At 35.7% G+C, this 27,823-nt stretch overlaps 1 protein-coding gene across 1 annotated transcript in view; it reads right to left on the bottom strand.

Moving 5' to 3' along the window:
* LOC150096813 (uncharacterized) overlaps positions 1-27,823 on the bottom strand; it is a 184,003-nt gene that overhangs the window by 30,786 nt on the left and 125,394 nt on the right. Inside the window, exons 10-11 of the mRNA XM_090408185.1 lie at positions 26,593-26,658; positions 3,131-3,193 (exon numbers count right to left, since the gene is read on the bottom strand). Of these exons, the coding sequence (XP_090264311.1) occupies positions 3,131-3,193; positions 26,593-26,658 (129 nt within the window). The remainder of the gene's footprint in view (positions 1-3,130; positions 3,194-26,592; positions 26,659-27,823) is intronic.

The following is a 27,823-nucleotide window of genomic DNA, read 5'->3' as shown; positions in this document are numbered from 1 at the left end:
TAAGAACTGGTATACAGAATTGGACAGACAAGGGCAATGTTATTTATGATCAGTATGAATTTGTTAAGGAATGTGCTTTTGTTTTAGTAATCTGATTACTTTTTATAATGGAAAAACAAGAGCAATGGATGAGAATAAGGCATACACTGGTTTTTTTTTTTTTTGTTTGTTTTTGTTTTTGCAAGGGCATTTGATAAGGTGCCACACAACAATTATTTAAAGTGCAATTAAGTTGTATTTAAGTTTCCACATATAATATAACATGTAATGTTGTTGTTGTTGTCAAGTCCACTGAAGAGCTTGTAGATATAACCATGGATCTGTAGAACTGCTTTGGCCATCTGTTGAACTTTGATGGAGTAGAGCTTTTCTCTATGGTTATTGTCAATTTTCTGTAGAGCAGCAGCAATTGCTGGGCAAGAATAAATATGGACAGGTGTTAGTTCAACTCCTGGACAGTTTTTGCATATTTCATAGCTCCTACTACCATCTGGCTGAATTTTCATGCCTTTAAAATGTTCCGTCCTTAGTCTAGTGATGACTGTGGTTATTTCTCTATTTTCATTCTTCTTCTTGATAGTTTGTTTTACCAATCTTATTTTGGTGACAGCGTTAGCATCAGTCAGTGATAATAGGTGTAATTTTTGAGTTAAGTATCTTGCTTCTTTGGTTAGTCTGTCTGCTCTTTCACTGCCTTCAATATTTACATGGGCTGGTATCCATTGCAGTGTGCAGTTCTTATTTTTCAAATTTAAGATAGTTAATAGTCATGAATTTTCTGTGTGTGATTTGTTTTTCCATTTTTTAATGCCTCAAGTGCAGATTTTGAGTCACTGTAGATGGTTATTCCTTCTGTAATGTTTATTACTGGATTTGAGAGATAGAATTTGAGAGCTATTTGTAAAGGTTGGTTGATTGGTAGAGCCTCCTAATGGCTCGCAAAAAGTTAAGCAAGTTAGAGCACGGTTAGGGGATCAATCATTCGATGCTGTTGGCACACTCTCCCTCGATGAGTCTTTGGACTCCCTGGAAGTGTCACATAATAATAAATTCACAAGTGAAGTTTGAAGCTATTTTGCCAGCTGTAGTTTTCATTTGCATTTCTTCACCTCCAGGTAGAGTTAGAAAAACTCTTGAACCTCCTTGGTTGAGTGCTTCATCAGGCGATCCATCAGTGTAGGCAATGACATGGTTTGGATTGTTCAAGTGATAAATAGTGTCAAGTCCTTTCCTTTTATTTTCTTGCTCTGAATCCTTTTTTGAACAAGGTTTCGAGGAGATTTAAGTTTATCATTGTGTTTTTTGTTAGAATAGTGGAAAAGAATGGCTCTTTGCTTATTTCAATGGATAGGTGCTCTAAGTCAATCTGTTTTCTAATTTCATGATCATATTGTAACACAGATGATCTCTTTAGTCTAGAATAAGATGTAATATAATATATAAATAGAACACTTATTTAAGTTGCACCATATGGTCTTGAATATCAAGTTAGTGGATTAGATTGGTAAATGAGTATTAAGTATTTCATCTGTGGATCCCAAATTTCTAAACTTTACATTTATCTATATTAAACTGAATCTTCATTCATTTGCCCACCTTTTCAGCATAATCGAATCATCCTGAATCAGCACTATTACAAATAACTCTCCAAGCTTCATATAATCTGTGAACAACCGAATGTCTCCCAGTAATCCAGTGACAATACTGATGATATAGTAATGATACTGCTCCTCAACATACAACTCTGATCTATCTCTAGCAGACACATAGATAACTTACTGTCTGATATCTGTCAGAGAGTTCTGTATGGGGGAATGGAACAGTATTAGAGAGAAGGAAGGTTACAAGTAGAGTTCCACAGGTATTGTGTCCATTACTTTTCAGTCTTTATCAGTGATATTGTCATTGGATTACAAGGAGATATTCAGTTGTTCATAGATTATATGCAGCTTGGAAGTGTTATTAGTAATAGTACTTTTGTGCCTATTCAGGATGATTTTAATAAGCTGAAAAGGTGGACAAATGAATAGGGATAGTCAGTTTAATACAGATAAATGTAAGGTTTTGAAATTTACGATCCACAAATGAAATACTTCATACTTGGTGAAGTTATAGTGGAAGACGTGGAGAAAAAAGCAAGGGATCTTGGAATGACTGTGGATAGAAATCTGAAATTCAAATGATACTGCAAAAGTTGTGGAGACACCCCAATGGACAGCTGCAATATTGAGGAGAACAATGATCAGCAGAGATAAAAGGTGGTGGTTCCATTGTATAAAGCTGTAATCAGATCAGATTATATCTGAATTACTCTGTTCAGATCTGGTCATTGGTATTTGAATAGAATGAAGTAATCTTGGAGAGGCTGCAGGGGTAGATAATGAAAATGATATCAATACTGTATAAAGTTGGTTATGAGGATAGACTGAGGGCATGCAGACTACATCATTTGTGGATAGAAGACAAAGAGTGGAGTTTGTGATTGAAACATTTAAGATGTTGAGAGGAATTTACTGGATTGGCATTGGGAGTTTTTCATATGGTGGAAGGAAGAAAGAAGGGTAAGGAGCCATTCCTGAAAGTTTCAAAAGGAAATAAAGGGTAAGTTTTTTTTGCATGGAAAGTGGGAGGAGCATGGAATGCATTGCTTAAGAAAATAGTGAGAGTACAACACAACAGTGTCTGAGTTTAAGAGTGGTATGATAGAGTATGTTGTCCAAGGTGGGCCTCCCATCTAGAAACATTCAGAAACATCCATGCAACAGTGGAATTTAAACCCACAGCTTCATTGACAGGAGAGGAGATACTGTTCACTCACATAAAGGCATTCACAAACATTGATGCCAAGTGGAATTTGAACCCAGAACCTAATGAACGGAGATGACACACTGTCCATTCACCTAAAGACATGCACACACATCTCTGGCATACTGGAATTAAAACCCACAGCCAATTAATCAGAGAGAGAGAGAGAGAGCAGCGACACTATCCAGTTGGCCAAACAGGTTGGCAATAGAACTTAAATAATAACTGAAAAACAGACAACAAATAAAGCACAACAATGTAATTTCATTACATGATCATCATCATATATGATAGTATTAGACTGACTAGCATAATAAAATCTTACCAGGCTTATATTCTTCAAGGACTTCAGGTTCTTCATTTAATGCATCCAAAAATAACCGATTATCTATAAAAGAAATGTAAAATATAACTTGTATTATGTTATAATAATTTCTCTAAATCCAGAGTCATTTAATTAATAAGGTGAGACACCTTTTGGCAACTCGTATAGGTAAAGATGACTTCTCCATTGCTTCCACCTTGGTATCACCACCTGTGGGTCTGGCTCCCACTGATGAGACCCCAATAAAGTTCGAAACTAGTCTGGGTAGTGGCCCTTCCCTTAATGCATAGCATTATGGGAGATACTAACACAAGAAGTGATGAGAGTTTGGTCCACCTTTACCATGATTGCCTCAGTCCTGAAGATACTTCAGGCACAAACTTTTTTTTGCTTACACTTGGATAAAGGATTAAACTAAATTTATTATAATAATTATCAGTTGAAACTTGAATAATGATTATTTTTGATCAAAATAAAGTTATGAGAAAATAACAACTAGATATACAGACAAACCTCAACTTATATAAATTCAAATTACACAAATTATCCAGATATGGCCATGGAAAAAATTTGAGTGATAAAAATTTTACTTACCATGCCTACATTACTCGCATGTCACCTAATGGTGGTCTTTTCATATGTGCACTTTTCATGGTCTCATTGTGAACAAAATGAGACCAAGAAAAGTACATGCATGAAAAGATGAACATGGGTGTGCTGTATGCTTGTATTCATACATTAATAATTTCTAGTATTTATATACACTGTGGTAGAGTATAATCATGACAGGAACAGAAATCGAAAAAGTGAATCCATGTGTAAATGCATGAAAACTGATCTAGAGATGAAAAAGAAATTTATAAAGGAATTAAAGAAAGAGAGAAATTATGGAGGAATAAGTTTATTAGATACAGGTTACAAAATTTACAGTAACATCCTGAATAAAAGACAGAAATATTGCAAACAATCTACTTTCAGAAGAATAAAAATGGTTTCGGACATGACAGATCATGTATAGACAATATTTATGTGTTAAAAGAAACTATTGAAAAAAAAAAAAAAAAGACAAAAATTTAATTTAGAGACTCATATGGCCTTTAGAGATTCCAAGAAAGCTTTTGATAAAAATACACAGAGAAAAACTATGTAATATAATGAAAAAACAAGTATATCCATTACATTTGGTACAAGCTATACAAAGTTTATATAAAGATACAAAAATACAGTTACAATTAGGTAATAAATTAACAGAATAAATTAAAAGTCAGGGCGTCAGACTGGGATGTAGCTTATCTCCGACTCTATTCAATATATATATTGATCAGATTATTAAAATATGGAAAACAATAAAACAAGGTATCCAGTTAACCAGAAGAACTTTATCAATATAATGCTGTATGCAGATGATCAGGTTATATTATAAGACAATGAAGATGAACCATTAAACAAAATAAGCCAACAATACAATTTAAAAATTTCACAAAAAGAAATCAAAAGTCATGGCATTTAAAGATGAAGATCATGTTAGATAATTATGATAGTAATGGTGTAACTTTTTCATGTAGTACTGTTGGATTCTGAATGAAGAGAAATTTAAATTATTAATACTCTCTCAGAATCCAACATAATCCACCATGGCAAAGGCTACATTTGTAAATATTATTTAATGTAAATCACTTGTTTATAATTTAATATTCATATAACTACCTTTAATTTTATCTAATATTTAATTATTTAATCAAGAATATATGTATTAATAGTAGAAAAACTCCATGTTAAAATATTATCACGCTATTTAGCTTATTTCTATGTTAATATAGAATTTATATTTGGTAATTTAACTGTGCATTAATTGAAATGTAAATATTCTCTATTTACTCCTGTTTGTAGAAGTTTAACGTTATGTAATAGCTCAATTTTATTATGTTTTGTTTTGTTGTCATGTAGACGCATGTAAGTAAGCGAGTGCGAGTTGGAACACCACGTGAGGAGAATGTTAAAAATTATTGAATAGAGTTTTAGTCAAAGAAATGAGAATAATTTAGGCGGGAAGAATGGATATAAAAAGGGAAGAACGCTGAAAAAATTAGGGAGAGATAGATTAAGAGAGAGAGAAAGGAGAGGATTGGCATTAGGTTGGAATCGGAGCATTCGGCATTCGGGAATCACAGTGCAATAATAGCGAGTCGGCAAGTCACTCAAGCAGCTAAATAAAGTCTACTAGTCGAGAGGCGGTTAGCTAATAAGTTGTATTAGAAAGAGATAGATTAAGAGAGAGAGAGATTATTAAGAGAGAGAGAAAGGAGAGGATTGGCATTAGGTTGGAATCAGAGCATTTGGCATTCGGGAATCAGAGTGCGATAATAGCAAGTCGGCAAGTCACTCAAACAGCTAAATAAAGTCTACTAGTCGAGAGGTGGTTAGCTAATAAGTTGTAGAATAACAATTATAGCTAAGGAAGACAGCTGAGTGACTACTAAATAGACTAGCAATACTTGAGTTGAGATTTAATTTCAGGGCCGACCTGTCAAGGACACACAGAATCTTGAAATAAAGCACGGAGTTACTAGAGAATAGTAGAGCTGTAAAGTTGAAGTTTACCGATAGCTGTGTTTAGAATTGTAGTGTTTAAGAATTAATTGAATGATGGAAGAGTGAACAACTGTGCATATAAAGCCTCAAGTTAAGGAATTATTGTGTGTTGTCTTATTTCATGAGTGATCAGTAGTACTTTATGCAACAACATTTATTTATGTGTATTGTGACCGATGATTAATTCAGTTATTGCTTAGAAGAATTATTTTAATGAGTGCCATTTATTGTTAAAACAGTTTACGGTTATAAAAAGTGTTTATGTATAAGTTGATGAAGATAGAAGATTATCAGTAAGATTATTCCAACCATTAATATTCCTATACAGAGAAGTGTGTGAGTTTCATCCTAGAATTTTCCTATACTAACAGTAACTATTGGTGAAAATTAGCTGAAGTGTAAATTTAAAAGTGTTTGTTTGTGAGGAAGTGTTACTGCAATTTTTGTCATATTTGGAACTTAAAGAACTGTGAGAAGACTGTATTAGAGATAACAGATTTACCATTATCTGAGTTTGTATGACAGTATTATCAGAAAGGCTGAAGTGTTTATAATAACTTATTTAGTATTTTGATCTTAAGTGTATAATTTGTGATTATAAAATTAAATGTTTGTTTTTAGGGGTGTTTAAGGGTCAAAGCTGTATAACTGAGAGGAGACCTCCACATAGCCTTTAAAGGAATGAGGAGAACCGACCAGAGCTTCTGACCTAATGTCCAATCCTCACCTTCTCGTGGTGCACCCTGTTGAGTATCTATTTGGATACTGAACGAACGAGGATGGGCTGGCAATTTGGGATTTAGCTGACGAAATTGTATTCTTATTGGTTAAACCAAAATAAAAAACGATGGTACAACATGACAAAATTTCATGCCGGCTGGGGCGTCGCCCAGTTAAACAAAACCCATTGTTTTCGCCAGGGAACCAGGGCGAACAGCGAAAAGTCAGCTACTGGAACAAATCTGAAAACAAACCCCAACTCATCATCACCAGAGTTAAAGATCGGTACTATAAATGTAAGAAGCCTGAATGGCAAAGAAATGGAGCTAGCTGAGGAATTAGATAAGTACCAGATCAACATAACAGGGATGACTGAAACAAAAAAGACAAAAATTGGTGAGATCTTTCTGAGCAATAAATACAAAATGTTATATTCAGGCAATGACAATCAAGCAAAAGAAGGTGTAGCCATAGTATTCAACACAAAATACGAGGCTAATCTTCTTGAATGGCAGTCAGTCTGAAGTAGAGTAGTGTGGGCAAATATGAGAATGGGGAACTGGACAATGAGACTTATTTTTGCCTATGGTCCCACAGAAGGTTCTACTAAGGTAGAGGTGGAGGAATTTTTTGAGGCTTTAGAAAAAGCAACTGACACAATGAAAAATGAAAAGTTGGTCCTTGTTGGGGATCTAAATAGCAGAGTAGGAAATGATTGTGAGACATGCAAAAATATTTTGGGAAAGTTTGGAGAAAAGACCAAAGCTAATAATAATGGCAAATATCTGTTGGATTTCTGCTCAGGACATGGACTGGTTATTACTAACACCATGTTCCAACATAAAAATGTGCACAAATTTACATCGAGAGAGAAGAGGCTAGGAATAAGAAAACTTTCATTGACTATGTTATTGTTGATAGTGATGCTTTCTCCCTGGTGCAGGACAACAGAGTGTACAGAGGATTTGAAATTGGAAGTGATCACTATTTAGTCTTGAACAGGATAAAATTGAATTTCATATTGAAAAGAATAACATGTAAGAAAGTTTTAAAGCAAATAAAAGTTGAGCAGCTCTCAGATGTGAACTGTAGACTAAAATACACAAAGATTATCGAAGAAAAAATGAAAGAGTTTGAGAACAGGAATCAAACCTTGGAGATTCAGTGGCAAACTCTGAAGAAAACATTGATTGATTCTGCCAGAGAGGCATGTAGTGAGGTTGTCTGTAAGGATAAAAAAATCAGAACTCCCTGGTGGACACAGTAAGTTAAAGAGGCAGTAAAGGAAAAGAAGAAAGCATATCAAAAGTTCCTGTCAAATAAGTCAGCTAGTGCTCTTAGAGAATATAGAGACAAATGCAAGAATGCTAAACACTGTGTAAAACTAGCTAAACAAAAGTCATGGGAGGACTTTGGCAAGAATATAGAAAATAAATATCAAGAAGGTGGCAAAATATTCTGGAGGTTGTTGAAGAAGCTTAGGAATGGAGGAAAGAGTGCTGTAAAAGGAATTAGAGATGATAAAGGTGACATTAAAACGGGAGAAAAAGATATCCTTGAAGTATGGAGTAATTACTTTGAAAAACTGCTAAATGAAACAAGCAGTGATGATAGCACAGTGGTAAAAAACACTGACCAGGCATGCAGTCAGGAATATGTATCCATACTTGAAGTAGAAAAAGCCATCAAAGGCTTGAAATGTGGAAAGGCAGCAGGAGTAGATGATATTCGACCAGAAATGCTGAAGTATGGTGGTATAAGAGTCTTACAGTGGTTGCACTGCATAGTTCAGAGAGCCTGGACAGAGGGACAAATTCCCGATGATTGGAGTAGAGCTCTCATAGTACCCATATATAAAAAGGGAAATAAAACTGAATGTGAGAATTACAGAGGTATTTCCCTACTGAGTGTTCCTGGCAAGATCTATGCAAGTATACTTCAGAAACGGTTGAGAAGAATTGTGGAAGAAAAACTTGTTGAAGAACACGGTGGATTCAGGCCAAATAGAGGCTGTCAGGATCAGATCTTCACTTTATGACAAATAGTCGAGAAAGTATGGGAATATAAGAAAGATCTGTGTTTATGTTTTGTCGATTTGGAAAAGGCATATGACAAGGTGCCAAGAGAGAAGCTATTCAATACGCTGCAGTTATATGGTGTCAATGGGGCATTATATCAAGCAATACTTAGTCTTTATTTGAGTTGTAAGTCAGCAGTTAGAATTGAAGGAAGTACGGGAAGATGGTTTAATGTTGAATCTGGTGTGAGACAAGGATGTACATTATCCCCTCTGTTATTCATTATCTATATGGATCACATTATGAAGGAAAGTGGTATTAAACATGATATCAAAATTGGAGATGTTAATGTCAGCTCTTTTGCTTTATGCGAATGATGTTATACTTCTAAATAAATCTGTTACAAGTCTGCAAGATTCTCTGACTAAATTGAATAGCTGTTGCAATAGATATGGTATGAAGGTCAGCAATAAAAAGACAAAGACAATGAAAATAGTCAGAATCATTGAAAATGTCAACTGTGTTGTGAAATGGAGAACTTGTGGAACAAGTAAAACATTTCAGCTATTTAGGCACGATTTTTACTGAAGATGGTAAATTAAATATAGAAATAGACAACAGAATCAGCAAAGCTGGTATGGTGGGAAGTCAATTGAATAAATTCATATGGAATAAGAGAGAAATTAGTCAGAACACTAAATTAGCTGTATACAAGACGGTATTCAAACCAGTTTTAACTTATGGATCTGAGAGCTGGATCAGAAGTAAAACACTTGACCAAAGACTAGAGACCACAGATATGAGAGTCCTGAGAAAGATTATAGGCATGAACAGATGGCATCAATGGCAATATCATATTAAAAATGAGGATATTAGGAAAGAACTTGACATTGTCAGCATCCAGGAATGTGTTAGCAGAGCTAATCTCAGGTGGTATGGTCACTTAAACAGAATGGGCGAGGAAAGATTAGCAAAACAAGTGTTCTCTGGCAGGTTAGCAGGAAAAAGACCCAGAGGAAGACCAAGATATAGGTGGATTTATACAGTAAAAAGTGCCTTAAAAGATAGAAATATAAGATCTGATAATGTTGGAGTCTTGACAGGTAACAGACTGATTTGGAGGAAAATTGTAGATAGGAAATTAATAATGATGTAATTTTTTTCATGTAGTACTATCATATCCTGTACACCCCTTGAGGGTACATGGCAGGAATTTGATGATGATGATGTTTGTTTTTGTTAATCTAAAGTTGTATTTTGCCTGAATCTCTTTTACTGCACCATTCATAAAATATTCTAACCAAAGTGGGTAAATTAAGTAAGTCAAATATACTTGGCCAGTATATATAATATTAACACCTAAAAGGAGAGATAGTTGCGAGTTGGTTTATCTTCAATTCTTGAACTAATTCAGATATAAACTGGCGTAGCCTTTAAATACAAATTTTCTTTATATTTGCATTAGAAATCAACCAGCAATTATTTTTTTAGGTTAAGAACATTGTAATAACTAAATGTCGGATCCAAAGTATAGATTGAGACGAAGTAGAATCCAACAGTACTAACTTCTGATCAATAACTTTCCTACAAATTAATCTATTATCTGTCAAGACTTCAACGTTATCAGATCTTATATTTCAGTCTTTTAAGACACTTTTTACTGTATCAATCTCTCTATATCTTGGTCTTCTTCCTGCCAACCTAGCAAAGAACACTTATTTTGCTAATCCTTCCTCTCACATTCTATTTAAGTGACCATTCCACATAAGATTAACTCTATTAACACATTCCTGGATGTTAACAATGTCAAGTTCTTTCCTAATATGATATTGCCATTGATGCCATCTGTTCACTCCACTAATCTTTCTCAGAACTCTCATATCAGAGGTCTCCAAGTCTTTGATCAAGTGTTTTATTTCTAACCCAGATCTCAGATCCATAAGTTAAAAATAGTTTGAACGCTGTCCTGTATACAGCTAATTTAGTGTTTTGACTAATTTATAAATTTATTCAGCTGACTTCCTACTATACAAGCTTTACTAATTCTGTTGTCTATTCACATATTTAATTTGCCTTCTTCACTAAAAAAATTGTGCATAAATAGCTGAAATATTTTACTTGCTCTATAGGCTCTTTGTCTTTTTATTGCTGATTTTCATACTAAATAAATAATTTAAATTTATTACAACAGTTTTCAATTTAGTCAGGGAATTTTGCAGACTTGTACTAGATTTATTTATAAGTATAACATCATCAATTTTAATATCAGATTTAATACCATTTTCCTTAATAATGTGATCCATACAGATAATGAATAACAGTGGAGATAATGTGTGCCCTTGTTGCACACCTGATTTAATATCAAACCATCTTCTTGTACCTTCTCCAATACTAACTGCTGACTTACAGCTTAAATAGAGACTATGTATTGCTCGATATAATGTCCCATTTACACCATATAACTGTATCAGTCTGAAGAACTTTTCTCTTGGCACCTTGTCATACGCATTTTCCAGATCAACAGAATATAAATACGAATCCTTGTTGTATTCCCAAGATTTCTCAACTATTTGTTTTAAAGCAAAAATCTGATCCTGACAACTTCTATCTGGGGCTGAATCTGGCTTGTTCTTCACCAAGTTTCCCTTCCATAATTATTCTTAGCTGTTTCTCAAGTATACTTGCATAAATCTTATTAGGGAAACTCAGAAGGGAAATACCTCTGTAATTCTCACATTCAGTTTTATTTCTCTTTTTACACACGACTGCTCTACTCCAATCATCTGGAATTCGATCCTCTGACCAGGCTTTCTGAATTATGCAGTTAGCTCTGTTTTTAAAACTTTTATACCTCCATATTTGAGCATTTCTGGTCGAATTTCATCTACTCCAGCTGTTTTTCCACATTTCACGGTTTTGACGACTTTTTTCTACTTCAAGTATGATATATATTCCTGACTACATTCCTGTTGGGAGTTTTCCACCACTGTGCTGGCACTGCTTGTTTCCTTTAGCAGTCTTTCAAAGTAATTACTCGAAACATCGAGTAATTACTTTGAAACATCAAGATCTTCAGTTTTCATGTCACCTTTATCATCTGATTCCTTTTACAGTAATTTTTCCTCCATTTCTAAGCTTTTTCAATAGCTCCAGAATATTTTGCCACTTTCCTGATATTTATTTTCTATTTTCTTACCAAAGTCTTCCCATGACTTTTGTTTAACCAGTTTTACGCAGTGCTTCACTTTCTTACATTTTTCTCTGTATTCTCTAAGAGCAAAAGCTGACGTACTTGCTAGGAACTTTCTATATGCTTACTTCTTTTCCTTGACAGCCTCTTTATCTTCCTTAGTCCATCATGGAGTTCTGATTTTTTTGTCCTTACAGACAACCTCACCACATCTCTGGCTGAATCAATCAATGTTTTCTTCAGGGTTTGTCATTCAATCTCCAAGGTTTGGTTCTTGTTTTCAAACTCTTTCATTTTTTCTTCAATGATGTTTGTGTATATGAGTCTACAGTTGAACTCTGAAAGTTGCTCAACTTTTATTCATTTTAAAACTTTCTTACACACACACACTCTTCTTTTCAATATGAAATTCAATTTTATCCTCCTAAAAACTGAATAGTAATCACTTCCTATTTCAAATCTTCTATTATACTCTTGTGTCCTCAACCAGTGAGAAAACATTACTGTCGACAATAACACAGTCAATGAGACTTTTCTTATTCCTTGCACCTTCTCTCTATATGAATTGTGCATATTTTATGTTGGAACATAGTGTTAGTAATAACTCATCCATGTCCTTAACAGAAATTCAACAGGCATATACCATTATTATTAGCTTTGAGCTTTTTTCTATATGTCTGGTAATCATTTCTGCTGTTTAGATCTCCAAGGACCAACTTTTCCTTTTTTCATTGTGCCTAGCTACATTCTCTAATGTTTCAAAAAATTCCTCTATTTTTTCCTTGTTAGAACCCTCTGTGGGACCATAATATTTGCCCCCATCACTCACTACTTGATATCACCTTCCATTCAAATTAAAAATTTTTTGAAAAACTTTTCTGTTTGCTCATTCTATTTATACTATATTATATTACTTTGCATTAATAATATAATTACATATTTAAATATAATTTATGTGAGCCATGCAAATGACACTAAACAGAAATAACCTTTAAAGCATGTTAATGATTTAATGCTGATGTAAACAGTAAACCAGGGGTTCCCAACCTTTTTGTTTCCTAGAGCACATTCTAAAATACCGATAGAGTGACAGGCACCGTCTATTTTTTCAAGCAAATTTTTTGAATTCGTTTGTTAAATGAATACATACAAAGTTTACATTATAATCAAATGTTTTATTACTTAAAAGTTTACATTATATAAAAATTTAAATATATATATGTGTGTGTGTGTAAGTTAGTGTGATCTTTGGCATTGCATTTCATTGGCCAGTGCTTCTTAATTAGGAGAATATGATGATATTCCAGTTCTTAAACTGGAATGAACAACTTCGAATGTGCGTCTACTTTACATGTTATGCGTTTAATACTCGTCATGTGTCATTAACGCATGCGTCATATAGCATGCCATGAATTATTGCGTGATTATTTCAAACTATACGGCACACGGTTGAACAGCGGCGGGCACACACAAATTGATTGACGGGCACCATGGTGCCCGCGGGCATAGGGTTGGGAACCCCTGATGTAAGCAATAAGGTGTGATTAGCAGGTACAGGTGGGTTAAATCCAACTTGCATAAAATTTGTGTTAGTAAAGTTTGTGAAACATAACTCTTACATAGACCAAGGTTAGTGTTTTAATCATAATGTGTTTTAATCATAATCCTATATATATGTATATAGTTGACAGATTGAAGAACTATATCGAGAATATATTTGAATACCTTCAGGCCATCATTTTTACAGAAAAAGGAAAGCTTCTAAAGAAAAGAAACAGTGTTTGAAGAGGAAAGTTAGTTCAGTTAGTTTTGAAAACAGAACAAGAATGAATAGCCACTGCTAAAAACAAAAAAGGGGCAAAACTGCAGATATATACAGTGGCTTGGTTTCATGTGCTTCTTTGCAAGAATGGGATGATACAAGGTTATGTGCATATGTTACTGCTATTTAATTACTGTTTGACTTTTATACTGATTCAGCTGTTTGCTGATGATGCAAAGCTAGGCAGAGGAGAGAATAATAGGATTGAAATCTGATGTAGAAAGAAAATTTAAAGACTGGCAATGAGAATGGATCAGTTCAGACAGAGAGAGAGAGAGACTAAATGCACTAACAATGAATGAATTTAAGGAAAAAGTGAACATAGTGACAAAATGGATCTCCTGTGATGAGTCATGGATTCACAAAAATTAATTACATAAGGAGCTGTCCATAATTATGTACTGTTCTTAGGGATGGATAACTGCTACAGTATGTGACAGCAAGACAAGAAGAGATCTAAGAATACGTGTCTAACAAAATGTTACATCTTCAGGTGTAATAGCAACCTAAAGTGTAATAACAATATAGGTGGTAGACACGCTTCAGTGCCCAGTGTGAAACCAGCATCCTACCACCATGCTTGTAGGAAAGTAGCTTGGAAAAAGTCCCCATGTTTGGTATCTAGATCAGAGAAACTGGATTATTCAGTTCATCTGCTCTAGATACCAAGATACCTTAACTCAGCCCAAGATAATAATATACAATAGGTTTACAATGTTTCTAAGATCGATTCACATAAGTTAAAAAAAAAAAAACCTTCTCTCATTTTTTAAGAAATATTCTGGCCAGAAGTGGCTTGAAGAAAAATTTTACATTTGGTTTCTAGAACTAGATTAACTAGCCAGTAATCTTCTGAGTACAGCCAAAACCAGGGATGAAATGTCAAATAACAGAGAAAGGACAACGGCTAGGGCATCCCTCGTAAGCACGTGCAGTTCTGTTGCCCGAGGACTGTGAGAAGTGGGCTTGGGCTACCGAACCAAGGACGGGTTCAGCTAAAGAAGCGAGTCCAACAGAAAGAGAGAGTGTGTAAAGTAAGAATCGGGTCGCTGAATGTGGATACAATGAATGAGAAGAGTAAGGAGATAGTAGACATGATGAGAAGAAGGAAGCTGAAGATCTTGTGCGTGCAGGAGACAAGGTGAAGGGCAATAAAGCAAAGGAGCTGGCAGAAGGATATAAACTGTTTTATAGCAGGGTGAATGAGAATGGAAGAAAGGAGTTGGAATCATTATCGACAAGGAGCTGAAGGGTGGAGTCTGCGAGGTGTGCCGGAAGAACGATCGGATTATGAGTGTTAAACTTGAGATTGGAGGAAGCATGGCTGTGATAGTGTGTCAGTACACTCCACAAGTAGGTTGTGATGAGGAGGAGAAAGAGGCATTCTGGAGAGACCTAGACCGGGTAGTAATGGGAATCCCTGATGGTGAGAGAGTGATCGTCGGAGCAGACCTGAATGGACATGTAGGAAGGCGACAAAGTAGTGAAGAAAGGGTGCACGGGGGTTAGAGTAGTGGTGAAAAAAATGAAGAAGGTAAAAGAATCATAGAGCATGCTGTGGCCTTCGACCTGGCTATAGCTAACACGTGGTTTAAGAAGAGAGTTGGACACCTGATAACTTATAAGAGCGGGGATAGCATGAGTCAGATTGACTATATTATGTGCAGAAGGAAATATCTGAAGGAGGTGAAAAATTGTAAAGTGATTAACGGAGAAAGTTTAGTAGCACAGCACAAGTTGGTTGTGGTAGACTGTGATATAAAAGGGGAAAATAAGAATAGACAGAAGTGGCAGAAAGATAGGAAAATAAAGTGGTGGAAACTTGAAGAGGAAGGTCCAAGGAATGAATTTAAAGGTATTGGAAGGAATGAAGTTACCAGAGGATGTGGAAGAATGGTGGGACATAAATAGTCGGAATATTAGAAAAATTGGAGAAGAGGTGCTCGTATAACATCAGGAAAGGGGCCACCTGAGGATAAAGAGGCATGGCGGTGGAATGAGGAGGTGCAGTTGGAGATCAGGGAAAAGAAAGAGGCAAAGAAAAAATGGGACATGACTGGAACCAGAGCCGACAAGGAGGCATATAGATTAGCCAAGAAAAGTGCAAAGAGAGCTGTGGCAAGGGCGAAGGCGAGGGCAGTTGAAAAGGTTTATGAAGTACTGGAGAGAAACGGTGGTGAAGCTAAGTTGTTGAGAATAGTGAAAGCTAGAGATAAGGCCTCGAAAGACATAACATCAGTTAAGCAGATAAAGGATGCCACAGGAGTAGTACTACAAGAGGATGACAAAATCAGAGGAAGATGGGAAGAATATTTTCGTAATCTACTAAATGAGGAGAATCCAAGAGAGCGGTGTGAGGATGAAGAGGCAAACGAAGGATCGGTGCAGGACATAAGCAGAGAGGAAGTGTACTGGGCACTGAGAAAAACAAAGAATGGAAAGGCTGTGGGGGCAGACCAGATGCCTGGAAAAGTGTGGAGAAGCTTGGGCAGTGAGGGCATAGACATGTTATGGGATCTGATGAGGAAAATAGCCCAACAGGAAAAGATACCAGAGGAATGGAGGAAAAGCATTCTTGTCCCAATCTACAAGGGAAAAGGAGATGTTCAAGATTTTAGCAACTATAGAGGGATCAAGCTGATGTCACACATGTTGAAGATATGGGAAAGAGTAATTGAAGGAAGGATATGGTGGGAAACAAAAATTGGTGAGGAGCAGTTTGGATTTATGCCAGGAAGAGGGACAACGGATGCAATATTTGTGCTAATGCGATTGATGGAGAAATATAGGGAAATGCAGGCAGAGCTACATATGGGGTTTATAGACCTGGAAAAGGCATACGACAGAGTGGCCAGACAGGACAGGTATGGAGGTGTATGAGGAAGAAGGGGGTGTCAGAAAAGTAAGTGAGGTTGGTGAAGGAGACGTATGAGGGAGCGAAAACTCAGGTCAGGTCTAGTGTCAGTGACAGAGGGGTTCCCCATTATCGCAGGGCTCAATCAAGGATCAACTCTGAGCCCCTACCTCTTTGATCTGGTCATGGATGTACTAGTGGAGAACGTCAAGAAGGAGGCGTCAGGGAGCATGATGTTTGCCGATGATATTGTTCTCTGTGAATCATCCCGAGAGAAGCTTAAAAAGACCCTGAAAGAGTGGAGAAAGGTATTGGAGGAGAGAGGCATGAAAATTAGCCGGAAAATTGACATATACCGAATATATGTCAACGGGATTCATCCCGTTGACATATATTCGGGTAAAGACCGAATATATGTCAACGGGGAGTGACAAGGATATGATCATATGACTCCAGGGTGAAAGGTTAACTTTAGGGAAGAAATTCAAATACCTTGGGTCGGTCATCGAGAGGAATGGTGACCTGGATGAGGAAATACAGCACCAAATAACATGCGGCTGGATGAACTGGACGAAGATGAATGGGGTCCTGTGTGACAAGAGAGAATGAGTTGTAAGATGAAAGGAAAGCTGTATAAGATGGTGGTGAGGCTGGCAATGCTCCATGTCATGGAGACGTGGCCTATAACAAAGGCACAGGGGAGGAAAATGGAGGTGGCAGAGATGCAGATGTTGAGATGGATGAGTGGTGTGACAAAGAAGGACAGGATAAGGAATGACTACATCAGAGGAACGATCAAGGTGGGACCGATCGGTAAGAAGGTACAAGAAAGCAGGCTGAGGTGGTTTGGTCATGTAGAGAGAAAGAGTGAGGAGTTTCGGTCATGTAGAGAGAAGGAGTGAGGAGTATGTTGGTAAACAGGTGGAGCATATGGAGATGGAGGGAAGGAGGAAAAGAGGCAGGCCCAAACTCAGATGGAATGATAAGGTGGCAGAGGATCTTAGGGAGAAAGGATGGAGTCAGGAAGATGCCCTGGACCGGAGAATCTGGAAGAAGAAGATTAAAGATGTGAACGCCGACCCCGTTTAACATGGGATAAGGCATAGCGAAAGAAGAAGAATCTTCTGAGTACTGATGTATGGTACATTAGGTTCACAGTCTTTTATTAGTGATATGAATATAATTATGAGTTTTAAAGATAGAAAGAAGTTTTTATCATTCTTTACAATTAAAAATTAAGAAAGATAAATATTTGCATATAATTAATACTTTTTCATTCAGTAAACATAAGAAATGGAAACTAATGGATAATATGGTAACTATTGTTTGGAAGAAAAATCAAGATGTACAATAGCATGGCTAGGATAAATTGGAACTTATTGGTCTGCCTGCATAACATTCAACCAACCAACTGGCCATGACATATTTTAATGTCAGTCAAAACATGAATATGAAGTGTAACATTGAATTTAAAATACCATTGAAATAACATAAATATTATAATAACAGTCAATATACAGTAGAACCTCGGTTGTCGAACAATTCGGTTCCCAAACATATTTTCCAAACAGAATTTCGGTTCCTGAACAGATAAACAGCAACCACGTGCTCCGTGTGCTGAGCTGTAAGGCAGGAAAGCATCAGTTACACAGCAGCTTTCATTCAGTGCAGACACCTGCTCACATTTGCAGTGAGTTTTCTTGATTTTCTTTGTGTTTTGTTGTTTTTTTTCATAAATTATTATTAATTAAGCCACCATGGTGATAGCAGCAAAGCGAAAAGAAAAGTTGTCAGAACCACGATAGAGATGAAAAAAGAAATCATATCCAAACATGAAAATGGTGTTTGTGTCTCAGATCTTGCTATGCAGTTCAGTATGGCGAAATCAACGATCTGTACAATACTCAAAAATAAAGAGGCGATCAATTTTTGTCTATATTTTATCTATTTATTGTGTTTATTCTTTTTATGTAAGATTTTATGCATTTTCATTATGTTTGTATATGTTCTTATGCACAAAGTACTGTTGTAAAGGTTTAAATAAACAATCATCTGGGGTTCAGGAACAGATTAATCCATTTTACATTAATTCTTATGGGAAAATGGTTTCAGTTTTCGAACAATTCGGTTTCTGAACAGCCTTTGGAAACGAATTAGGTTCGACAACCGAGGTTCCACTGTATTTCATCCACCATGACTAGTTTTGCAGTTAAATAATTGTCATTCAGTAAATGAAATGTAGAGTGACATCAGATTCATCTCATAGTTCATCAACAAAGCATAATAAACTAAAGATACCAAATGAAAATTATTAAATAAAATAAATTACTGCTATACTATTAGTATATGTACATCATAAAAAAGCATATCCAATATATAAAAAAGTGAGTCAGGTACTGAGAAAGCAGGAGGCTGGATGAAATTTAGAAGTGGTTATATTAGCATTAATAAAAAAATTACTAGTTGGATTGTTGTTCTACAGTGTATAGCTTGAATTTCAAAAGGTGGTTCTTTTGAAATTTTTGAAATTAGCCAATAAGGTAACTTTTTTTCATCTCCTTTTTTCAAGCTAGTTGATCTTTGGCACAGGCAAATAATTTTATTTTATATTTTTATTTTACATTTTATTTTTGCAGTTAAAAACCAGAAACATGGATTCCACAAATCAGATAAAATGACTCTAGAACTCACACTATTTCAGACAGTAATAGGAACATGATAACAGGGTTTAGGAACATGAGATGGCAGTTATCTGCCATTTCAAAGTCTTCAAAATCATCAGTAGCCATGAATGCAATTATCACTGGTGACTAAGGATGGAGACCACCTGCCTACTGATTTACAAAGTTAGAACTAAAGAGTTCTGCCTCATGCCTTTGGGGTATATATTTGGAAAAAAATCCAAATCAAGCTTTGAAAGGACTAAGTGCAGAAAACTTGCCTCCTACTCAAATAGCAGCTGAACTTTAGGTTCTCTCACTAAGACCATCTGGCATAATTTCTGTCCTTCTAAATTTCCACCTCTTTTTCTCTCTCATCCAGATTGTATAGATAGTTCTATTGTAATATCACCCAAAGTTTAACCTCTTGGCATCATCCCATCAACTCCTTGCATAGATTACAAAGAGAAAGTATTCCCACTTCATTAAATACAGCTCAGTGCAGGTCTCCTCTGGTCTTCTATCGGAAGAACATGAAAGAAAGCTAAATAGCTTGTTATCAACAAGCCTGGAAGTATCTTCTCAAATGTGCTCAAAACTTGTGCTACTCAATTAATTCCCATTCTGTATCATCTGTACAATATCTGTTCTACAGCTTGAAAGCAATATATAAAATAAAAATAAAATAAGTAAAAGGACAAAGATAAAAATAAGTAAAAGATAAAAGTAAGCTATCAAACTATTGCTCCATTGTCCTCACCTTAGTTCTCTCAAAAGTAATGAAGAAACTGATTAGCTGCTTCACCATCTGATGGCACAGAGATTAATCAGTGCTTCTGCTGCTTTCAATGCACAACAGATCTTACCAACACTACCCATCTTTAGAAACAAGCCATAGAAACATATGGAGAAACTCCAGTAGTAATTCTTGACAATGCTTGGAGAAACATGACAGTTGGTTCTTCCAGACATTTGATCATTTTTTTTTTCAACATAGGAAATGATTTGACAGGAAATATTCAGTTATTTGCTGATGATACTAAACTTGAAGGATCAATGATAAATGAAGGTGATGTTGATATCCTGCAGGAAGACTTAATAGACTAGCATTATGGACAAAGGTAAATGGTGCCAGTTTAATGTAGTCAAGTGTAAGGTGATGCACTTTGGAAAGAGATCACAAGCTGTGCTCTATATTGATGGAACTGAACTGTAGGAAACTGATGAAGCCAGGGACTTGGGAGCAATTGTGAACAGGAAGTTGAAGTTTAGAGGTCATATTGTGAAGGAAACTAAAACAGGAAAACTGTACATCAGATTACCTGGTTGTTGAAGAACACACTAACAAGCAGGGATAGAGAGATTACTGTTTCCCTATATAAGGCTTTAACCTTCCTACTGGCCGATGTGGATGAAATAGTGAGACCAAATTGCACTTCTTATCCATGTTATTCAATGGGTGTTAAAGAATCGTATCCAGATTTAGCTGGACGTCTTTGGACATCGTAGCTGGTTTGGGGGGGGGGGGGCGGTAATAAGGCCACATCTGGACACCCAGATTTCATGGGGATAAGAAGTGGTAGAGAGGATCCATAGGTGAGTGGCAAAGATCGTAACAGGTCTATGGAATGCTCTGTATAAGAATAGACTGATGGTCTCTGGGCTTCGGAAACTAGCTGATAAGAGTGTAAAAAAGAGGAGACATACAATGATATACAAAAGGAGACATAACATGCATACAATTATATAGGATTAACACTGAAGATTTTTTTCAGTGCATGACAGGAAGGGAGAGAACAAAGGATCATTAGTGGAAATTCGGTAAGAGTGCAGTTAGCAAGGGTGTTAGGGTTATATTTTTTGCTTTTATTGTGAATTGGTGGAATGGGTTGGCAGAAGTGGTTGTGGGTGCTTCATCAGTAAATGAGTTTAAGGAGAGGTATGACAGGTATTGAGTCTTTTGATTTCATGAGGATGCCTGAAAAATATTTCTCATGACTAATAATGATAATAATAAACATTTACCTCTGCCATATTCCAATAGAGTTAAAACAACCTCATCAACTTCAGATCAGATCTTTCGTGGACTGACTTGCATCTCTAGCCTTCCTGGCATAAACATATATTCACAATCCTCTCACCATCAAAAATACCAAGTGTCCAATTTTTGGTCAAGATTTACAACTTCTAACATTGCTTAAATTCACAATTCATTCTTCTTTAGAATATTACTCTAACATTTGGACAGTGTACCAAAAACCACCTAAAATGCTTGATGCTATTTGGAAGAGGACAATCTGAAATTGGTTAAGTGATGACCTCTCTCTCTCTCAGACTCATCCCTTCACTCCAGCTGCTTTCTCATAGATTTCCTGTTTCTGCCTTATGTCGTCTACCACTATTTTCACATGTTATTCTGTTAAACTGGTTGCCACCATCCTCACTTTCATTCAATCCTGTTAACACACCAGTAGCTGCTAATTGACATCCATTCACTATTTTGTTTCAAACCTGTCAAATCAACTTCATTCCATCTACCTCTGTTTTCTAACAGTTTCTCATACCATTTTCCCCAAGGACTATCTCCAAATTGTTCCAAAACACATACGTATCAATTTTTATTCTTCTTTCACTTGCCCTTGCATGGCACAGATGTGCTATAGTACTTTAAATCTCTCATATGTTGGGTCTGATAATAATAAAACTATTTAAGTATAGTTTTTTAATAATTACACATAATTATAATTTCAATATATTTATAACTATGCTCTCTCTCTCTCTCTCACACACACACATACAAAAATACAAAAGATTGCAAAACATATAGTACAGTATGCTATATGTTTCACAAAGAATTCTTTTGCAAAAATTTTGCCACTTCAGGCTATAAATATCTACCTGATATGTCTAACTTATCAAATACTTATATGTGTGATAAGATAATAAATAAATTCTTTTATTTCTTACACTTATTGTGTTACTGAACATCAATTAATTGATGTTCAGTAACATCAACTTAAAGCTTACTGAAAGTTGAAGCACCACTCCAAGTAGCACTGTATCACAGCAAATGATTTCCAGCCATCTTGGCAAAGAATGCTGGAGAGGAAAAGTTATGCTAATCTTTTCTGTCCAATTCTGCTCAAGTGACCATACCATGTGAGATTATATCTGCTAACACATTCCTGAATGCTAACAATATCAAATTCTTTTATAATATCCTAATTTTTAATATGATACTGCTATTGTTGCACCTGTTCACTCCACCAATCTTTCTCAGAACTCTCATCATATGCAAGAGTTCTGAGAGTCTCCCACCTTTGATCAAGTATTTTAGTTCCAACCCATCTGTCAGATCTGTATGCAAAAATTGGTTTGAACACTGTCTTGTATATAGTTATTATAGTGTTTTGACTAATTTCTCTCTGATTTCATAAAAATTTATTCAGTTGACTTCCTACTATACCAGCTCTGATAATTCTATTGTATATTTCTATATTTAGTGAAAGCTATGGGGGTGCTTAAGGGTCAAAGCTTTATAATTGAGAGGAGACCTCCACATAGCCTTTAAAAGGAATGAGGAGAACTGACTAGGGCTTCTGACCTAATGTCCAATCCTCACCTTCTTGTGGTGCACCCTGTTAGGTATCTACCTGGATACTGAACGAACGAGGATGGGCTGGAAATTTGGGATTAAGGTGACCAAATTGTATTCTTATTGGCTTAAACCAAAATACAAAATGATGGCACAACATGACAAAATTTCATGTCGGCTGGGGCGTCGCCCGGTTAAACAAGACCCCCCCCCTCGTTGTTTTTGCCAGGGAACCAGGGTGAACAGCGTAAAATCAGCTACTGGAACAAATCTGAAAACACACCCCAACTCAACATCACCAAAGTTAAAGTTCGGTACTATCAAAATAAGAATGGCAAAGAAATGGAGCTAGCTAAGGAATTAGATAAGTACCAGATCGACATAATAGGGATGACTGAAACAAAAAAGACAAAAACTGGTGAGATCTTTCTGAGCAATAAATACAAAATGTTATATTCAGGCAATGACAATCAAGGAAAAGAAGGAGTAGCCATAGTATTCAACACAAAATACGAGACTAATCTTCTTGAATGGCAGTCAGTCTCGAGTAGAGTAATGTGGGCAAATATGAGAGAATGAGGAACTGGACAATGAGACTTATTTGTGCCTATGGTCCCACAGAAGGTTCTACTAAGGTAGAAGTGGAGGATTTTTTGAGTCTTTAGAGAAAACAACTGACACAATGAAAAAGGAAAAGTTGGTCCTCTTTGGGGATCTAAATAGTACAGTAGGAAATGATTGTGAGACATACAAAAATATTTTGGGAAAATTTGGAGAAAAGAGCAAAGCTAATAATAATGACAAATATCTGTTGGATTTCTGCTCAGGGGATTGACTGGTTATTACTAACACCATGTTCTAACATAAAAATGTGCACAAATTCACATGGAGAGAAGAAGCAAGGAATAAGAAAAGTCTCAGTGACTACGTTATAGTTGATAGTGATGTTTTCTCCCTGCTGCAGGACACCAGAGTGTATGGAGGATTTGAAATTGGAAGTGATCACTATTTAATCTAGAGCAGGATAAAATTGAATTTCATATTGAAAAGAATAACATGTAAGAAAGTATTAAAACGAATAAAAGTGGAGCAGCTCTCAGATGTGAACTGTAGACTAAAATACACAAAAATTGTTGCAGAAAAAATGAAAGAGTTTGAGAACAGGAATCAAACCTTGGAGCTTCAGTGGCAAACTCTGAAGAAAACCCTGATTGAATCAGTCAGAGAGGCATGTGGTGAGGTTGTCTGCAAGAATAGAAAAATCAGAACTCCATGGTGGACACAGGAAGTTAAAGAGGCGGTGAAGGAAAAGAAGAAAGCATATCAAAAGTTTCTGGCAAATAAATCAGCTTGTGCTCTTAGAGAATACAGAGACAAATGTAAGAATGCTAAACACTGTGTAAAACTAGCTAAACAAAAGTCATGGGAGGACTTTGGCAAGAAAATAGAAAATAAATATCAAGATGGTGGCAAAATATTCTGGGGGTTGTTCAAGAAGCTTAGAAATGGAGGAAAGAGTGCTATAAAAGGAGTCAGAGATGATACAGTGACATGAAAATGGGAGAAAAAGATATCCTTGAAGTATGGAGTAATTACTTCGAAAAATTGCTAAATGAAACAAGCAGTGATAGTACAGTGGTAAATAACACTCAACAGGCATACAGTCAGGAATACATATCCATACTTGAAGTAGAAAAAGCCATCAAAGGCTTGAAATGTGGAAAGGCAGCAGGATAGATGATATTCGACCAGAAATGCTGAAGTATGGAGGTATAAAAGTCTTACAGTATCTACACTGCATAGTTCAGAAAGCCTGGACAGAGGGACAAATTCCTGATGAATGGAGTAGAGCTCTCATAGTACCCATATATAAAAAGGGAAATAAAACTGAATGAGACAATTACAGAAGTATTTCCCTACTGAGTGTTCCTGGTAAGATTTATGCCAGTATACTTGAGAAACAGTTGAGAAGAATTGTTGAAGAAAAGCTTGGTGAAGAACAAGCTGGATTCAGGCGAAATAGAGGCTCTCAGGATCTTCACTTTATGACAAATAGTTGAGAAAACATGGGAATATAACAAAGATCTGTATTTAAGATTTGTTGGAAAAGGCATATGACAAGATGCCAAGAGAGAAGCTATTTAATACGCTACAGTTATATGGTGTCAATGGGATATTATATCAAGCAATACTTAGTCTGTATTTGAGTTGTAACTCAGCAGTTAGAATTGAAGGAAGTACAGGAAAATGGTTTAATGTTAAATCTGGTGTAAGACAATTATGTACATTATCCCTTCTGTTATTCATTATCTATATGGATCACATTATGAAGGAAAGTGGTATTAAACATGATATCAAAATTGGAGATATATTAATGCCAGTTCATTGCTTTATGCGGACGATGTTATACTTCTAAATAAATCCGCTACAAGTCTGCAAGATTCCCTGACTAAATTGAATAACCCTTGTAATAGGTATGGTATGAAGGTCAACAATAAAAATAGTCAGAATCATTGAAAATGTCAACTGTGTTGTGAAATGGAGAATCTGTGGAACAAGTAAAACATTTCAGCTACTTAGGCACGATTTTTAGTGAAGATGGTAAATTAAATATGTTAATAGACAACAGAATCAACAAAGCTGGTATGGTAGGAAGTCAATTGAATAAATTCATATGGAATAAGAGAGAAATTAGTCGGAACACTAAATTAGCTGTATACAAGACAGTGTTCAAGCCAGTTTTAACTTATGGATCTGAGAGCTGTGTAAGAAGTAAAACACTTATCCAAAGACTGGAGACCACAGATACGAGAGTTCTGAGAAAGATTAGGGGCAAGAACAGATAGCATCAATGGCAATATCATATTAAAAATGAAGATATTAGGAAAGAACTTGACATAGTCAGCATCCCGGAATGCGTTAGCAGAGCTAATCTCAGGTGGTATGGTCACTTAAACAGAATGGGCAAAGAAAGATGAGCAAAACAAGTGTTTTCTGCCAGGTTGGCAGGAAAACGAACCAGAGGAAGACTAAGATGTAGGTGGATTGATACGGTACAATGTGCCTTAGACGATATAAATAAGATCTGATAATGTTGGAGTATTGACAAGTAACAGACTGATTTGGAGGAAAACTGTAGATAGGAAGTTAGTGATAATGTAAATGTTTCATGTGGTACTATCATATCCTGTACACCCCTTGAGAGTACATGGCAGGAATTTGATGATGATGATGTGAAAGCTATTTTGCCATCTTCACTATGCCAAAATAGCTAAAATGTTTCATTTGTTTGGTAGGTTCTCCATTCAAGATGCAGTTGATGTTTTCAATGTTTCTGCTTATTTTCATTGTCTTTATCTTTTTAATGCTGATTTTTATACCAAATTTATTACAGCAGTTATTCAGTTTAGTTGAGAAATCTTGCAGATTTTTACTGGTTGCAGATTTCAAAGTATAACATCATCTGCATAAAGTAAACAGCTGAGATTAACATCTCCAATTTTGATATGAAGTTTAATACTACTTTCCTTTATTATGTGATGAATAACAGAAGAGATAATGTGCACAGTTATCTCACACCTGACTTAACATCAAACCACCTTCCTGTATACCTACTTCAATTCTAACTGCTGACTTACAAAACTCAAATATAGATGATGTATGGCTTGACATAATATCCCATTTACATTGTATAACTGTAGCATGTTGAACAGCTTTTCTCTTGACACCTTGTCATATGCCTTTTCTAGATCTACAGAATTTAAATACAGATTCTTATTATATCCTCATGATTTCTCAACGTAAAGTGAAAAGCCGAACTTGAACTCAGCTTGTTCTCCAAGTTTCTCTTCCAAAATTTTTCTTAGCCTTTTCTCGAGTATACTTGCATAAATCTTATTGGGAACACTCAGTAGGGAAATATAATAAGGATTACAACACTAGGAAAGAATAGCTCATTTGAATTATTAAAAAATGTTTGAGGCACATAAAAAATGAAGCTTGCATATTTACCTCGTCCCAAGACTGTCCGAAAAGCTCCAAGCTGTTCATTCATCATTGTTAGTGAAAGAGATAAATCTAAATAAAAAAGAAAAAAAAATCACTTTTTCATGAAATATAAAAATACACATTTAAAAAAAAAAAAACTATATATTTTGATTGGGTTGGCTTGGAGTAGAAAATTCTCCTTCCAGTTATTATTTTGAGCTCTACATCTATCATTTTAAGTTTAAGCTAATACTGTGTATATTTAATTTAGGTGAGATAACGGAGAGTTTATTTAATATATAATTTAAAAAAAAGGTATTGTTTAAGGATCAAAGCTAGATAACTGAGAGGAGACCTCTACATAGACCATTTCTTATGGGCTATGTGGAGACCTCTACATAGCCCATAAGAAATGTGTAAAACCAACCAGGGCTTCTGACCTGATATCAAAACCTCACCTTGTGGTATATCCTGTTATTTTCCACAAGGTATCCACCTGGATAATGAACAAATGAGGATGGGTTGATAATTTGGGACATAGCTGGCTAACTTGCTTTCTGTATTAGCTTAAACCACAAACAAATATAATAGCATAACATGTTATTACTGCTGGGTCATTATCTAGTTAAACAAGGCCCTCACTGTTTTTGTGAAGGAACTAAGGTAAACAGTGAGATCAGAAAAACTCAAAAAAATTGGAGAAGATCAGGATCCATCAATATTAGACGTATCAAGGAAAAAGAGATGATCTAGCAGAGAAATTACAAGAGTACTCCACCATAATTGGTGTTATCAAGAAGTTGACTAAAACAGGTACGATACTGTTGACAATACGATGCTATATTCAGTCAATAATGATAATGATCAGGAAAAGGAAGAAAGGACTAGCTATAATGTTCAACACCAAAACAAAAAGAGATAAATTTCTTGACTAATGAGCAATTTCAAGTAGTCAGTTGAACAGATTTCAAAGTGAGAAATCGGACAATGAACATATATGAAAAGATGTTTTTTCCGGAGGTCTAAACAACAGAGTAGGAAATTAATCCCAGATATATAGAAATATTTGGGGAACTCTCCATCCATCTATTCATTGGACATCAACAGATGCCATATGGTTACTCAGATGTTCAATGATGTGCCACACCAGTCCTTGCTATCTGGCGGTTTCAACTGTCTGAAGATCAGTCACTCCACGCACGCAAGCACGCACGCACGCACGCACACGCACACACACACACACCATCCATCCATC

Source organism: Typopeltis vanoorti, chromosome 18 (assembly GCF_054136105.1).
Source record: "Typopeltis vanoorti isolate ZY-2024b chromosome 18, IOZ_Tvanoo_1.0, whole genome shotgun sequence".
Taxonomy (NCBI): Eukaryota; Metazoa; Arthropoda; class Arachnida; order Uropygi; family Thelyphonidae; genus Typopeltis; species Typopeltis vanoorti.
The sequence above is the reverse complement of the archived record's forward strand: the minus strand, read 5'-3'. Positions and strand labels throughout refer to the sequence as shown.